Source organism: Somniosus microcephalus, chromosome 4, assembly GCF_052327205.1.
Source record: "Somniosus microcephalus isolate GS21.2 chromosome 4, FLI_Smic_1.0, whole genome shotgun sequence".
Classification (NCBI taxonomy): domain Eukaryota; kingdom Metazoa; phylum Chordata; class Chondrichthyes; order Squaliformes; family Somniosidae; genus Somniosus; species Somniosus microcephalus.
The window spans coordinates 58,099,840-58,115,068 of record NC_140990.1 but is presented as its reverse complement, the minus strand read 5'-3'; the positions used below and the strand labels follow the sequence as shown (position 1 = coordinate 58,115,068).

The 15,229-nt window shown below is 49.7% G+C and overlaps 2 protein-coding genes across 4 annotated transcripts in view; one reads left to right on the top strand and one right to left on the bottom strand.

Annotated features, from left to right (window-relative positions):
• The window catches only part of LOC147118978 (uncharacterized), a 68,415-nt gene that overhangs the window by 36,662 nt on the left and 16,524 nt on the right, over nucleotides 1-15,229 (bottom strand). Inside the window, exons 3-6 of one of the 2 annotated variants that reach the window (XM_085984720.1) lie at nucleotides 15,096-15,162; nucleotides 14,241-14,242; nucleotides 5,014-5,532; nucleotides 4,181-4,847 (exon numbers count right to left, since the gene is read on the bottom strand). In XM_085984720.1, the coding sequence (XP_085840846.1) occupies nucleotides 4,769-4,847; nucleotides 5,014-5,532; nucleotides 14,241-14,242; nucleotides 15,096-15,162 (667 nt within the window). In that variant the 3' untranslated portion in view covers nucleotides 4,181-4,768. Of the gene's footprint in view, nucleotides 1-4,180; nucleotides 4,932-5,013; nucleotides 5,533-14,240; nucleotides 14,243-15,095; nucleotides 15,163-15,229 lie in introns of those variants that run through there. The other variant, XM_085984718.1, reaches the window with a different exon arrangement.
• LOC147118979 (uncharacterized) overlaps nucleotides 1-15,229 on the top strand; it is an 89,026-nt gene that overhangs the window by 66,846 nt on the left and 6,951 nt on the right. The window contains exon 1 of one of the 2 annotated variants that reach the window (XM_085984724.1): nucleotides 7,906-7,971. The exons of the other annotated variant lie outside the window; for it this stretch is intronic. The gene's annotated coding sequence lies outside the window, so the exon portion shown is untranslated. Of the gene's footprint in view, nucleotides 1-7,905; nucleotides 7,972-15,229 lie in introns of those variants that run through there. 2 annotated transcript variants of the gene reach the window in all.

Below are 15,229 nucleotides of genomic sequence, written 5' to 3'. Positions count from 1 at the left end.
ATTGGCCTTCCTGATCACCTGCTGTACCTGCATACTAACCTTCTGTGTTTCATGCATCAGGACCCCCAGATCCCTTTGTATTGTAGCACTTTGCAGTTTCTCTCCATTTAGATAATAACTTGCTCTTTGATTTTTTCTGCCAAAGTGCATAACCTCACACATTCCAACATTATAGTCCATCTGCCAAATTTTTGCCCACTCACTTAGCCTGTCTATGTCCTTTTGCAGGTTTTTTATGTCCTCCTCACTCACTACTTTCCCTCCCATCTTAGTAGCGTCGGCAAACTTGGATACATTGCACTCGGTCCCTTCCTCCAAATCGTTAATATAGATTGTAAAGAGTTGGGATTGCAGCACTGACCCCTGCGGAACACCACCAGTTACTGATTGCCAACCCGAGAATGAACCATTTATCCCAACTCTCTGTTTTCTGTTAGATAGCCAATCTTCCACCCATGCCAGTATATTGCCCCCAATCCTGTGATTTTTTTATCTTGTGCAGTAATCTTTTGTGTGGCACCTTGTCAAATGCCTTTTGGAAGTCCAAATACACTACATCCACTGGTTCCCCTTTATCCACCCTGTTTGTTACGTCCTCAAAGAATTCGAGCAAATTTGTCAAACATGTATCTAGGGGAGTTATCGATAACATGTCCATGTACCTGTCCTGGGAGTGTTTGATGGGACAGCGTAGAGGGAGCTTTACTCTATATCTAACCCATGCTGTACCTGCCCTGGGAGTGTTTGATGGGACAGTGTAGAGGGAGCTTTACTCTGTATCTAACCTGTGCTGTACCTGCCCTGGGAGTGTTTGATGGGACAGAGTAGAGGGAGCTTTACTCTGTATCTAACCTGTGCTGTACCTGCCCTGGGAGTGTTTGATGGGACAGTGTAGATCAGGGGTTCTGTAAGGGTTGGGGGCTTCTTTAAACTGGTTTAAAGTTATTTTCCTGGTCTTGCAGCCTTTGCCTGCATTCTTACCAATTCCAATAAAACCAATTTTAAAACAGCAGTTTCGAATCGCTACCCCTCCTTCAGTTCTGAGTGGAGGAACTTATAATTAATGATATTAAAACGGAACCAGTGGTTTGGATGAGAGAAAAATCAAGTTTTATTACCTAAATAAACTACAATCCAAAGAATAAACTATACCACACGAACACAGTAATTACATTAAAACTATATAACAGGGGGGTTGCAGACGGCGAAAACGAGGGATACAATGGCTACAATGTTATTTAAACAATCTTAGCAATTACCCTCAAATCACCACCCCAAACTCCTGCTAGGTTGCCTTGTTGAGGAGTCAGAACACCCTGCTCACCTGTGGTCCAGCGAAGTAAGAGAAAGAGAGAGATAGCTTCTCAGCCGCTATCTTTATACCTGGTGAGGCCCCTGCCGTTCTGCCCTGCAAGGGCTGTGTGCAAAATTCCCCGCCCAAAGGGTCCAATACACAAGAGAAAGCTGTGATTGGCTAACGCAAATTGGTTAGACTGGGTTAATGTGTCTTCCGGAGCTCCCTGGGCTGAAACAAAAGAGAATGCAACAGCCCTATTGTCCAGTGCTGGGTGATTTAAAAACCCATTCAATTCTTAAATGTTTCCCATTCAAGGTACAAAAGTCTCTTCTGCAGTTTAGATGTATCCACTCGATATACAAACAAATGCAAATAGCATTCAGTTGCTTTGTAAACAAAGCATTGTCCTTTGTCTTTGGCCATGTGGTGACAGCCATTTTTATCCCTGGAAATTTAAAAGCACAACGCCCAGGGATTCTTTAATCAAAAAAATTAATTTTCAGAACTGTAAATTATTGCAAATTCTTACAGTTCTCTGAGGCCCCTCCTGTGTTATAAAAATTCCCTGGACCCCCTGTAACACAACACAAGTATTCATTGTCTGTACGATAGCAAAATACTGCAGCTGCTGGAAATCCAAAATAACAACAGAAAATGCTGCAAAAACTCAGCAGGCCAGGCAACATCCGTGGAGAGAAAATAGAGTCAACGTTTCAGGTGAACCCTTTGTGAAGACTAAAGAAGCACAGGAAATGAAATAGATTAAGAGGCCAGGATCCATTGTCTGTAAAGCACTTTGGGACATCCTGAGATCACAGAAGCTCTCTATCAATGCAAGTCTTTCCTTTTCAAATCACTGTGCTTTATTTTTTGAAATAAATAGTTATTTGGCGATTAAGTGCGATAATAGTATGTTTTAAACTCCCTCCTCCTTGATTCTCCAATGCAAGAGGCCCAGTGACCTCACAAGCTGCCTTGTGGCCGCCTTCCTTCCAGCCCACGTGATCTGCTCACCTGAGCAAAGCCCAGCTCCCAGGCTGAGAGTGCACTGATTGGCCCTTTGCCGCCCCGCCCACCCCCGCATCCACCAATCGGAGAGTGAGCATGGTGCAGTGGGCGGGGTTGGCCTTTGATTGACAGTTTGAGCTCCCGCTCGCGGCACTTCGAATTTCACCCCAACAATGGATGGCGGATGGAGGCGGGACTTGGGCCAAGCGGATTGGCTGCTGGCCTTTGATTGACGTTTGATGGGACCAATCCCCGGGGCCGTGGGCTGTCCTGCTCAGTGGCGCCGCCTGGTGTGAGGGCGAGCGGCGGCTGGAGCTGCGGGTCCCGCAAACTGCACCTGCGCACTGCTCCTGTTCCAGTGGGAGAAGGTGGTCAACGGGCTGGGCTCCTGGAATTGGGAATGGCCCCACCCTCCAATAAACCCCAGCCTGGATTTGTAGGGGGGAAGGGGGGAGATGGGGGCAACAGGCTGGATGGAGATGATGGGAATCTGGATCAACCCAATTGGCAGCGAGCAAGCGAGGGGTGGCTTCCGCAGCCTTGGCCCCATCGCGCCCCACATCGCTTCCCCCGCGGCTGCTCAATGGGAACTGAGCCGACGCCCGGTGTGAGGGCTGCTTGTGAGAGAAAGAATGAAAGAGGGAGAGAGTTTCTGGGCCCACCCCTTGAAACCTTCTCACCGACCCCGGTTGAGAACCTCTGACCGACAAGAGGCGCTGCAGCAACTCACCAAGGCTTCTTCGGCAGCACCTCCCAAACCCGCCACCTCTACCACCGAGAGGGACGAGGGCAGCAGGCGCAGGGGAACACCACCACCTCCAAGCTCCCCTCCAAGTCACACACCGTCCCGACATGGAAATATATCGCCGATCCGTCATCATCGCTGGGTCAAAATCCTGGAACTCCCTCCCTAACAGCACTGTGGGAGGACCTTCACCACACGGACTGCAGCGGTTCAAGAAGGGGGCTCACCACCACCTTCTCAAGGGCAATTAGGGATGGCCAATAAATGCTGGGCCATCCAGCGACGCCCACATCCTATGAATGCATTAAAAAAAATTCCTACCACAGTCGTTAAATATAGGAATACCGTATCTTCTCCAACTTTGACTAGTTTATCCTCTCTGATATAAACCAACCCCACAGTCACTGACACCAATCTCCTCCTGTCTGATATAAACCAACCCCACAGTCACTGACACCAATTTCCTCCTGTCTGTATAAACCAGCCCCACAGTCACTGACACCAATCTCCTCCTGTCTGATATAAACCAGCCCCACAGTCACTGACACCAATCTCCTCCTGTCTGATATAAACCAACCCCACAGTCACTGACACCAATTTCCTCCTGTCTGTATAAACCAGCCCCACAGTCACTGACACCAATCTCCTCCTGTCTGATATAAACCAGCCCCACAGTCACTGACACCAATCTCCTCCTGTCTGATATAAACCAACCCCAGTCACTGACACCAATCTCCTCCTGTCTGATATAAACCAACCCCACAGTCACTGACACCAATCTCCTCCTGTCTGATATAAACCAGCCCCACAGTCACTGACACCAATCTCCTCCTGTCTGATATAAACCAACCCCACAGTCACTGACACCAATCTCCTCCTGTCTGATATAAACCAACCCCACAGTCACTGACACCAATCTCCTCCTGTCTGATATAAACCAACCCCACAGTCACTGACACCAATCTCCTCCTGTCTGATATAAACCAATCCCAGTCACCGACACCAATCTCCTCCTGTCTGATATAAACCAACCCCACAGTCACTGACACCAATCTCTTCCTGTCTGATATAAACCATCCCCACAGTCACTGACACCAATCTCCTCCTGTCTGATATAAACCAACCCCACAGTCACTGACATCAATCTCCTCTTGTCTGATATAAACCAATCCCACGGGCCCAGAAATATTAAACTCAGCCTATTACTTGGATTGGACTTGTCTCCATTCCCATGCTGAAGGGATTGCTGTACCAGACGGGAGGGGCAACATTTGGGGACTCTCGATTCTCCACCAATTCCCATTCCCCTTCTTTCTGGTGGATAATGGAGGTGCCACTGTGTGTAATGTGCAAGTCAGTAAGAATTGTCAGCAAGGATTAATCAGCACTTTCTAATTGGAAATGTTAATCAGTGGAACTTTTCAGACAATTGTAGATTTTGTACCAAAGGTCAATTTAGGGTTAAAGTAAAATTCATAATTTTATTGTCAAATAATTTCTTATGAAAGTCCTGAATTAAGGGGAACGATCACAATGATTCTTAAAGGGACACTGCAGCCCCAACAAGTCAATCAGCTATATATCCAGAATATTAAACTCCAGCCTGGTAATAGCGGATATTAACATCAGCAGAAACAAACCCCAACTGTCAGAATGAACATGGTTCAGTCCTGGCTGTAATTAACAGCAGCAATAACATCAGAATCTAACCCCTGCAGTTACTTATGAACTCGCTGGTGTCTCAGCAGGTTGGATGACTGAGTGAATCCCTTCCCACACACGGAGCAGGTGAACGGCCTCTCCCCAGTGTGAGCTCGTTGGTGAATCAGCAGGCCGGATGACTGAGTGAATCCCTTCCCACACACGGAGCAGATGAACGGCCTCTCCCCGGTGTGAACTCGCTGGTGTGTCCGAAGGCCGGATGAACAAGTGAATCCCTTCCCACACAGAGCAGGTGAACGGCCTCTCCCCAGTGTGAACTCGTTGGTGTTTCAGCAGGCTGGATGAACAAGTGAATCCCTCTCCACACACGGAGCAGGTGAACGGCCTCTCCCCAGTGTGAAGTCGCTGGTGTGTCAGCAGGTTTGATGATTTAATGAATCCCTTTCCACACATGGAGCAGGTGAACGGTCTCTCCCCAGTGTGAGTGCGCTGGTGTACAATGAGATTGGATGAATACCTGAACCTCTTCCCACAGTGAGAGCAACTGAATGGTTTATCGTCAGTGTGAACTCGCTGGTGTTGAATCAGTTCCTCAGAGCTTTTAAAGCAGTTCGCACAGTTGGAACATTTAAAAGGTCTCTCGTCAGTGTGAACTCGCTGGTGTCTCAGAAGGTGGGCTGAATTAGTGAATCCCTTCCCACACACGGAGCAGGTGAACGGTCTCTCCCCGGTGTGAACTCGCTGGTGAGTCAGCAGGTTGGATGACTGAGTGAATCCCTTCCCACACATGGAGCAGGTGAATGGCCTCTCCCCAGTGTGACTGTAGCGATGAGTTTCCAGCTGGGATGGGGAAATGAATCCCTTCAGACACACGGAGCAGGTAAACGGCCTCTCCCCGGTGTGACTGCGTTGATGAGTTTCCAGCTCAAACAGGTAATTGAATCCCTTCCCACAGTCCCCACATTTCCACGGTTTCTCCGTGGTGCGGGTGTCCTTGTGTCTCTCCAGGTTGGACGATCGGTTGAAGCCTTGTCCACACACACAACACGTGTACGGTTTCTCCTTGCTGTGAACGGTGCGATGTTTTTTCAGGCTGTGTAACTGGTTAAAGCTCTTTCCAGTTAGTGCACGGGAACACTCTCACTCGGGTGTGTGGGGCTCGGTGCTTTTCCAGTTACACTGATGTTGAGGTGATGTTTGGTTTGAGTTTCCTGTCTGTAAACCCACCCCTTCTAATACCCTGTAAAAGGAATTTACAAAAGACATCACTGTAAGTAGAGGATAGAAATTCAGAACAGACAATTCTAGTTTCTATGGAACATTCTTTCCTCTCTTTTTCCCCAAAGCTGGAAATCCCCATCCCACACACTCTCCCTCCTCCCTGTGCTGAAATCCAAACCCATCGCACCATCTCCAACATTTTTCCTTTCAATTGACTTTTCTTCCTACCCCTGAAGGTGTTGACTCTGATGGGTTCAGTTCTACACTCATGACGGACTGGAAGCCAGCACCCTGCGGGGCCCGGACTCTGTCATAAAATAATGGCTTCAGAGGAGAGATTGATAAAACTATTTAAAAGGTGTGGTGGTGAAATGTTGGGCGGGTGCTCAGCATCTCACACATTGTGTAAGATTAACATTCCACATGTCTGAACCTTTCATTCCGTCTCTGATTTGGGCATCTCTTGAGCTGGCACTTCTTGTCCCATTATACCGAGTTGGTGCAACAGGAGAGCCAGGGATCAGGGGGATATTGGACAGGAAGCACACAGCACGGACATTACACTGCAGGTGGGATATGTGAGAGTGTTACAGTGAGGGCTTCGGGCACTTTATTAAACACACCCACAGCAGAAGCACATTAATCTGATGGGAGATCACTGACACATGAGCAGCCAGTGGTGTGGAGCCTCCTGAGAGTCCGGTCCCTTTACAGCCAGTATTTACAGGAGCTGGGACACAGAGTCTCATTAAAATCACTGATATATTTGTTCACACAAATCAACCCCCAAAAAATGCTGATTGATTTCTCCCAGACGCTCCCTGACCAGTCACCATTTCTCCTCCATTTACAGATGCTTCCTGAACAGTCACCATTTCTCCTCCATTTACAGACGCTCCCTGACCAGTCACCATTTCTCCTCCATTTACAGACGCTCCCTGATCAGTCACCATTTCTCCTCCATTTACAGACGCTTCCTGACCAGTCACCATTTCTCCTCCATTTACAGACGCTCCCTGATCAGTCACCATTTCTCCTCCATTTACAGACGCTCCCTGACCAGTCTCCATTTCTCCTCCATTTACAGACGCTCCCTGACCAGTCTCCTTTTCTCCTCCATTTACAAACAAAGACCAGTCTCCATTTCTCCTCCATTTACAGACGCTTCCTGACCAGTCTCCATTTCTACTGCATTTACAAACGCTCCCTGACCAGTCTCCATTTCTCCTCCATTTACAGACGCTCCCTGACAAATCACCATTTCTCCTCCATTTACAGATGCTCCCTGACCAGTCACCATTTCTCCTCCATTTGCAGATGCTCCCTGACCAGTCTCCATTTCTCCTTCATTTACAGACGCTCCCTGACCAGTCACCATTTTGACTCCATTTACAGAATTCCCTGATCAGTCACTATTTCACCTTCATTTACAGACACTCCCTGACCAGTCACCATTTCTCCTCCATTTACAGATGCTCCCTGACCAGTCTCCATTTCTCCTCCATTTACAGACGCTCCCTGACCAGCCTCCATTTCTCCTCCATTTACAGACGTTCCCTGACCAGTCACAATTTCTCCTCCATTTACAGACGCTCCCTGACTCACTTCCTGTCTGTCCCGGAGTTTGGCGCTTTGTTCAGATTCGGGCCGGAGTGAAACGGGAACCCGCGGGTGGGGGCGGATAATGTTCACTGCTCTTATAATCGGGCCGGGGCCGCACTCAGGGTGTGTGAAGCCCGCGTCCCCCCGGGGTTCATTAACCCGCCTCCCTCTGACCTGCTGCAGCCTCGCCACCCGCGCATGCTCAGCTCACAGTGCCCAACAATCAGCCTCTCCCGCGCATACTCAGTTCACCTTCTGTTGTACAGGTTGAAAGATAAAGCCCCGCCCCTCACACTCCGATTGGTTGGAAGCCCCGCCGCCCGCTCGGTCCTGCAACCCCGCCCCGCTCTTCCTATTGGTCCGGAGCTCCCGTCAATCACCCGGGCAGTGTGAGCTGAGCATGCGCAGAGTTTGGCAGCAGCCGCTGAACCATCAGGTGAGAGCTCAGGGAGCGGGTTCATGAACCCCGGGGGACGCGGGCCGCTCACACCCCGAGCTCAGGGAGCGGGTTCATGAACCCCGGGGGGACGCGGGCCGCGGGCCGCTCACACCCCGAGCTCAGGGAGCGGGTTCATGAACCCCGGGGGGACGCGGGCCGCTCACACCCCGAGCTCAGGGAGCGGGTTCATGAACCCCGGGGGGACGCGGACCGCTCACACCCCGAGCTCAGGGAGCGGGTTCATGAACCCCGGGGGGACGCGGGCCGCTCACACCCCGAGCTCAGGGAGCGGGTTCATGAACCCCGGGGGGACGCGGGCCGCTCACACCCCGAGCTCAGGGAGCGGGTTCATGAACCCCGGGGGGACGGGGGCCGCTCACACCCCGAGCTCAGGGAGCGGGTTCATGAACCCCGGGGGGACGTGGGCCGCTCACACCCCGAGCTCAGGGAGCGGGTTCATGAACCCCGGGGGGACGCGGGCCGCTCACACCCCGAGCTCAGGGAGCGGGTTCATGAATCCCGGGGGGACGCGGGCCGCTCACACCCCGAGCTCAGGGAGCGGGTTCATGAACCCCGGGGGGACGCGGACCGCTCACACCCCGAGCTCAGGGAGCAGGCTCATGAACTCCGGGGGGACGCGGGCCGCTCACACCCCGAGCTCAGGGAGCGGGTTCATGAATCCCGGGGGGACGCGGGCCGCTCACACCCCGAGCTCAGGGAGCGGGTTCATGAACCCCGGGGGGACGCGGGCCGCTCACACCCCGAGCTCAGGGAGCGGGTTCATGAACCCCGGGGGGACGCGGGCCGCTCACACCCCGAGCTCAGGGAGCGGGCTCATGAACCCCGGGGGGACGCGGGCCGCTCACACCCCGAGCTCAGGGAGCGGGTTCATGAACCCCGGGGGGACGCGGGCCGCTCACACCCCGAGCTCAGGGAGCGGGTTCATGAACCCCGGGGGGACGCGGGCCGCTCACACCCCGAGCTCAGGGAGCGGGTTCATGAACCCCGGGGGGACGCGGGCCGCTCACACCCCGAGCTCAGGGAGCGGGTTCATGAACCCCGGGGGGACGCGGGACGCTCACACCCCGAGCTCAGGGAGAGGGTTCATGAACCCCGGGGGGACGCGGGACGCTCACACCCCGAGCTCAGGGAGCGGGTTAAGAACCCCGGGGAGCGGGCATATATTATCAACATTTTATTTTCTGTATTTGATAAACCATTGCTAACTGAAATACTGAGTTGCATGCAATCAAGGAAAGGGAAATCAGTTGAGTTGTTTCTTTGAAGAGACAAATATAACCAAATTACAGATATGTGAATAGAAAAAGATTGGTGAAGTCAAGCCTAGGTCCCTTGCAGTCAGAATCAGGGGCATTTATAATGGGGAACAAAGAAATGGCAGACCAATTAAATACATACTTTGGTTCTGTCTTCACAATATATATTAATGATCTAGACAAGGGAACTAGATGTAATATCTCCAAGTTTGCAGACGACACAAAGCTGGTTGGGCGTGTGTGCTGTGAGGAGGATGCTGAGAAACTCCAGGATGATTTGGACAGGTTGGGTGATTGGGCAGAAGCATTGCAGATGCAATATAATGTGGATAAATGCGAGGTTATCCACTTTGGTGTCAAAAACAGGAAGGCAAATTATTATCTGAATGGCAATAGATTGGGAGAAGGGGAAGTGCAATGAGACCTGGGTGTCCTTGTGCACCAGTCGCTGAAGGTAAGCATGCAGGTGCAGCAGGCGGTTAAGAAGGCAAATGGTATGTTGGCCTTCGTAGCGAGAGGGTTTGAGTACAGGAACAAGGATGTCCTGCTGCAGTTGTACAGGGCCTTGGTGAGACCACATCTGGAGTATTGTGTGCAGTTTTGGTCGCCTTATCTGAGGAAGGATGTCCTTGCCATGGAGGGAGTGCAGCGAAGATTCACCAGGCTGATACCTGGGATGGCAGGAATGACGTATGAGGAGAGATTGGGCTTGTACTCGCTGGACTAGAAGAATGAGGGGGGATCTCATTGAAACCTATAAAATTCTGACAGGACTAGACAGACGAGATGCAGGAAGGATGTTCCTGATGGTCGGGGAGTCCAGAACCAGGGGTCACAGTCTAAGGATAAGGGGTAAGCCATTTAGGACAGAGATGAGGAGGAATTTCTTCACCCAGAGAGTGGTGAACCTGTGGAATTCTCTACCACAGAAGGCAGTAGAGGCCAATTCATTAAATATATTCAAGAAGGAGTTAGATATATTTCTTAAGGCTAAAGGGATCAAGGGATATGGAGAGAAGGCAGGGACAGGGTACTGAATTTGGATGATCAGCTATGATCTCATTGAATGGCGGAGCAGGCTCGAGGGGCCGAATGGCCTACTCCTGCTCGAATCTTCTATGTTTCTATGTTTGGTTTGAGTTTCCCGTCTTTAAATCCTCCCCTTCTAATACCCTGTAAAAGGAGTTTACAAAAGTCATCAGTGTAAATACAGGATAGAAATCCAGAACAATTCTAGTTTCTATGCAACATTCTTTCCTCTCTTGTTCCCCCAAAGTTGTAAATCCCTGTCCCACACACTCCCTCCTCCCTGTGCTGAAATCCAAACCCATCGCGCCATCTCCAACATTTCTTTCCTCCACTCCCAGTTTTCCCCCTCCCTCTGCTCTGGTTGGGTTCAGTTCTCCACTCGCTGTGGGCAGAGTGAGAATAAAATCAATGAGTCAATGATTGTCTCTCCGGTCACTGGGACCCTGAAGCCCCGCCCACTCTCTGTTCCTGTACGAAGATGGCCGTGCATGCGCCGTGCTGCAGGTAGAACCGGTCTGTCCTTCCTCCACCAAGATGGCGGCGTGTAACCCGGGCCTGTCACCGCAAAAAAGCCTCACCGCTGCCGTCCGGCGGAACACAGACTGGGCCGCTGGAGCTCATTCGGGCCTGAGGCCATTCTCCAACTTTATAAACCCTGCGGCGCAGCCTACCCACAGTTTATTAATCTCCCGCTCCCGCCGACCTGCAGCTCCGCCCGGCGACCGCGCGAGGCTTTTTTTGTAAAGTCGGCGAGGGGCACGTGACCCGGACCCACGGCCTGATTGACGGGAGCTTCCGACCAATAGGGAGCGAGCGGGGTGGGGCTGGAGGAGCGAGCCGGCGGCGGGTCCTCCAACCAATCGGGGAGCCTGAGGGGCGGGACTAGCGCCGGCTGATTGTCTGATCCGCAGGGCAGCGAGTTTCTCCAGTCCCTTGTTCAGGGCCCGGGGCCAGGGGAGGCTGTGGGCCTTTATTCCCCTCATTGGACACAAGGCTCTTTGTCTCACAACACACTGGCTTAGGTTTTAATACAGACTTTTTAAATTCATGAATAAAGGCAGATAAACCCCGTGCTTCTGAAGAATAAACTTTTTAATATTTAGGAGTAAAAGTACAAGTTTCTGTCCCTCTGGGGAATTTATTATTAGTTTCAGGAAACAACAACAACCACTTGTATTTATAAAGCGCCTTTAATGTAGTAAAACGTCCCAAAGCTCTTCACAGGATCGTTATAAAACAAAATTTGACACCGAGCCACATCAGGAGATATTCGGGCAGATGACCAAAAGCTTGGTCAAAGAGGTAGGTTTTAAGGAGCATCTTAAAGAAGGAGAGGTAGAGAGATGGAGAGGTTTAGGGAAGGAATTCCAGAGCTTAGGGCCCAGGCAACTGAAGGCACGGCCGCCAATGGTGGAGTGATTAAAATCGGGGATGCTCAAGAGGCTGGAATTAGAGGAGCGCAGATATCTTGGAAGGTTGTAGGGGCTGGAAGAGATTACAGAGATAGGGAGGGGCGAGGCCACAGAGGGATTTGGAAACAAGGATGAGATTTTTAAGAATGAGACACTTGAGGAAAAGCAGGGAGTGGGGGAGGGTCGCTAATTCTGTCGTGCGACAGTTACTGGGACAGACTGTATCTCCCCCTCTCCTCCACACGGATTTGTGGTAGTTAAAGGGACAGTGATTCTTCTTGTTCTGTGAGATTGTAATTAAAGGGACACTACTCTGAGATGGCTGCGAACTTTTAGTGCCACCAGCCTTTCTAAAACATCTTCCTTTCTTTGAAGATTTGTGTGAACTCGCTGGTGACTCAGCAGGTTGGATGACCTCTGAAACCTCTTTGCACAGTCAGAACATTTAAAGAGTCTCATCGGTTCGGGGGCAGGAGGGATCTGGTAAACAGTGATCACAATATCATTAGGTTTAAAGTAGTTAAGGAAAGGGACAAAGAAAAATCAACGGTGAAAATACCCAGCTGAAAGAGAGCCAATTTCAGTGATTTGAGAAGGGATCGAGCACAGGTGGACTGGAAACAAAGATTGTCCAGGAAAACAGTGAATGACCAATGGCAGGCCTTCAAGGCTGAGATAGTTCAGGTACAAACCAAGCATATTCCCATAAGGAGGAAAGATGGAGCATCCAAAGCTAGAGCTCCCTGGATGAGAAAGGATATCGAGGTTAGAATAAAACAGAAAAAGGAGGTTTACAACAAATGTCAGGTACAGAATACAGTCAAAAACCAGGCAGAATACAGAGAGTGCGGGGGAAAATGAAACAGGATATAAGAAGGGCAAAGAGACAATATGAAAAAAGATTAGCGGGTAACATAAAAGAGAACATAAAAATCTTCTATAAACATATGAAAAGTAAAAGGATAGTTAAAGGAATGGTGGGGCCGATTAGGGACCAAATAGGAGCTCATCATACGGAGGCAGAGGGCGTGGCTGAGGTACTGAATGAGTACTTAGCATCTGTCTTCACAAAAGAAGAGGATGAAGTTAATGTCGCAGTAGAGGAGGGGAGAGTAGAGAAATTGGATAAAAATGGATAGAAAGGAGGTGCTAAATAGGTTGTCATCACTCAAAGTTAACAAGTCACCCAGTCCAGATGCGATGCATCCCAGATTGCTGAGCGAAGCTAGGGTGGAGATAGCAGAAGCTCTGACCACAATCTTTCAATCTCCCTCAGATATATGGGAGTGGTGCCAGAGGACTGGAGGATTACAAATGTTACACCCTGTTTAAAAAAGGGGAGAGGGATAAACCTGGTAACTACAGGCCAATCAGTCTAATGTCAGTGATGGGTGAACGACTAGAGACCATTGTCAAGGACAAAATTAATTCTCACTTGGAGAAGCATGGGTTAATAAGGGGCAGCCAGTATGGATTTGTTAAAGGTAAACCCTGTCTGACTAAACTGACTGAGTTCTCTGATGAAGTAACAGAGGGTTGATGAAGGTAGTGCAGTAAATGTATATATGGACTTTCAAAAGGCATTTGATAAAGTACCACATAAGAGACTTACTTGTAAAATAGAAGCACAGGGAATTAAAGGGCTGATGGTAATTTGGGTATAATTGGCTAAGGGAGAGGAGGCAGTGAGCAGTGCTGAGGGATGTTTTTCTGACTGGAGGGAAGTATGCAGTGGGTTTCCCCAGGGATCAGGATTAGGACCACTGCTTTTCTTGTTATATATAACTGACCTGGACTTGGGTATAGGTGTACAACGGATGATACAAAACTTGGCAACGTTGTAAATAGTGAGCATAGTAGTAGCAGACTTCAGGAGGACAGAGACAGACTGTGAAATGAGCAGACACAAGGCAGATGAAATTAAATGAGGATAAGTGTGAAGTGATGCACTTTGGGAGAAACAACAGGGAGAGGCCGTATAATCTAAGTGGGACTATTTTGAGGGGGTGCAAGAGCAGAGGGACCTGGGGGTCCATATTCACAAATCTTTGAAACTGCTGCGGCAAGTTGGTGAGGCGGTTCAGAAAGCATATGGGATACTTGGCTTTGTAAATAGGGCCATTGACTACAAAAACAAGGAAGTTACACTAAACCTTTACAAATCACTAGTTAGGAACATAGGACAGGAGGAGGCCATTCAGCCCCTCGAGCCTGTTCCGCCATTCAATGAGATCATGGCTGATCTGTGATCTAACTCCATACACCCGCCTTTGGCCCATATCCCTTAATACCTTTGGTTAACAAAAACCTATCAATCTCAGATTTAAAATTAACAATTGATCTCGCATCAATTGCCGTTTGTGGAAGAGAGTTCCAAACTTCTACCACCCTTTGTGTGTAGAAGTGTTTCCTAATTTCACTCCTGAAAGGTCTGGCTCTAATTTTTAGACTATGTCCCCAGTCCTAGAATCCCCAACCAGCGGAAATAGTTTCTCTCTATCTACCCTATCTGTTCCCCTTAATATCCTGAAAACTTCGATCAGATCACACCTTAACCTTCTAAATTCCAGGGAATACAACCCTAATTTGTGTAATCTCTCCCCGTAACTTAACCCTTGAAGTCCGGGTATCATTCTGGTAAACCTACACTGCACTCCCTCCAAGGCCAATATATCCTTCCTAAGGTGTGGTGCCCAGAACTGCTCACAGTACTCCAGATGTGGTCTAACCAGGGGTTTGTACAGCTGCAGGGTTTTGGCCTTAGCTGGAGTCTTGTGTACAGTTCTGGGCACCACACTTTAGGAAGGATGTCAAGGCCTTGGAGGGGGTGCAGAGGAGGTTGACCAGGATGCTACCAGGGATGAGGGACTTCAGTTGTGTGGAGAGATTGGAGAAGCTGGGATTGTTCCTCTTAGAGCAGAGAAGGTTAAGAGGAGACCTAATAGAGGTGTTCAAAATGATGAGGGGTTTTGATCGAGCAAGTAGGGAGAAACTGTTCACTCTGGCAAGTGGGTCGGTAACCAAAGGTCACAGATTTAAAATAGTTGCTAAAAGAACTAGAGGGAAATGAAGAGAATTGTTTTCACACAGAGGGTTGTTCAGATCTGGAACGCACCATCTGAAAGGATGCTGCAATCAGGTTCCACAGGAACTTTCAAACAGTAATTGGACATGTCCTTGAAGAGGACTAGTTTGCAGAGTTCTGGGGATAAAGCTGGGGTTTGGGACTAAATTGGACAGCTCTTTCAAAGAGCCAGCACAGACACGATGGGCCGAATCACCACCTTCTGTGCTGTTAGATTCTATGATCAGTGTGAACACGCTGGTGTCCCTTAAGGATGTTAGAGCTATTAAAGCTCTTCCCACAGTCAGAACATTAAAAGGGTCTCTCGTCAGTGTGTACAAGCTGGTGTGACAGGAGGTGGGATGACTGAGTGAATCCCTTCCCACACACGGAGCAGGTGAACGGCCTCTCCACAGTGTGAACTCGCTGGTGTTCCTTCAGTTCCCAGGGGCTTTTAAAGCTCTTCCCACACT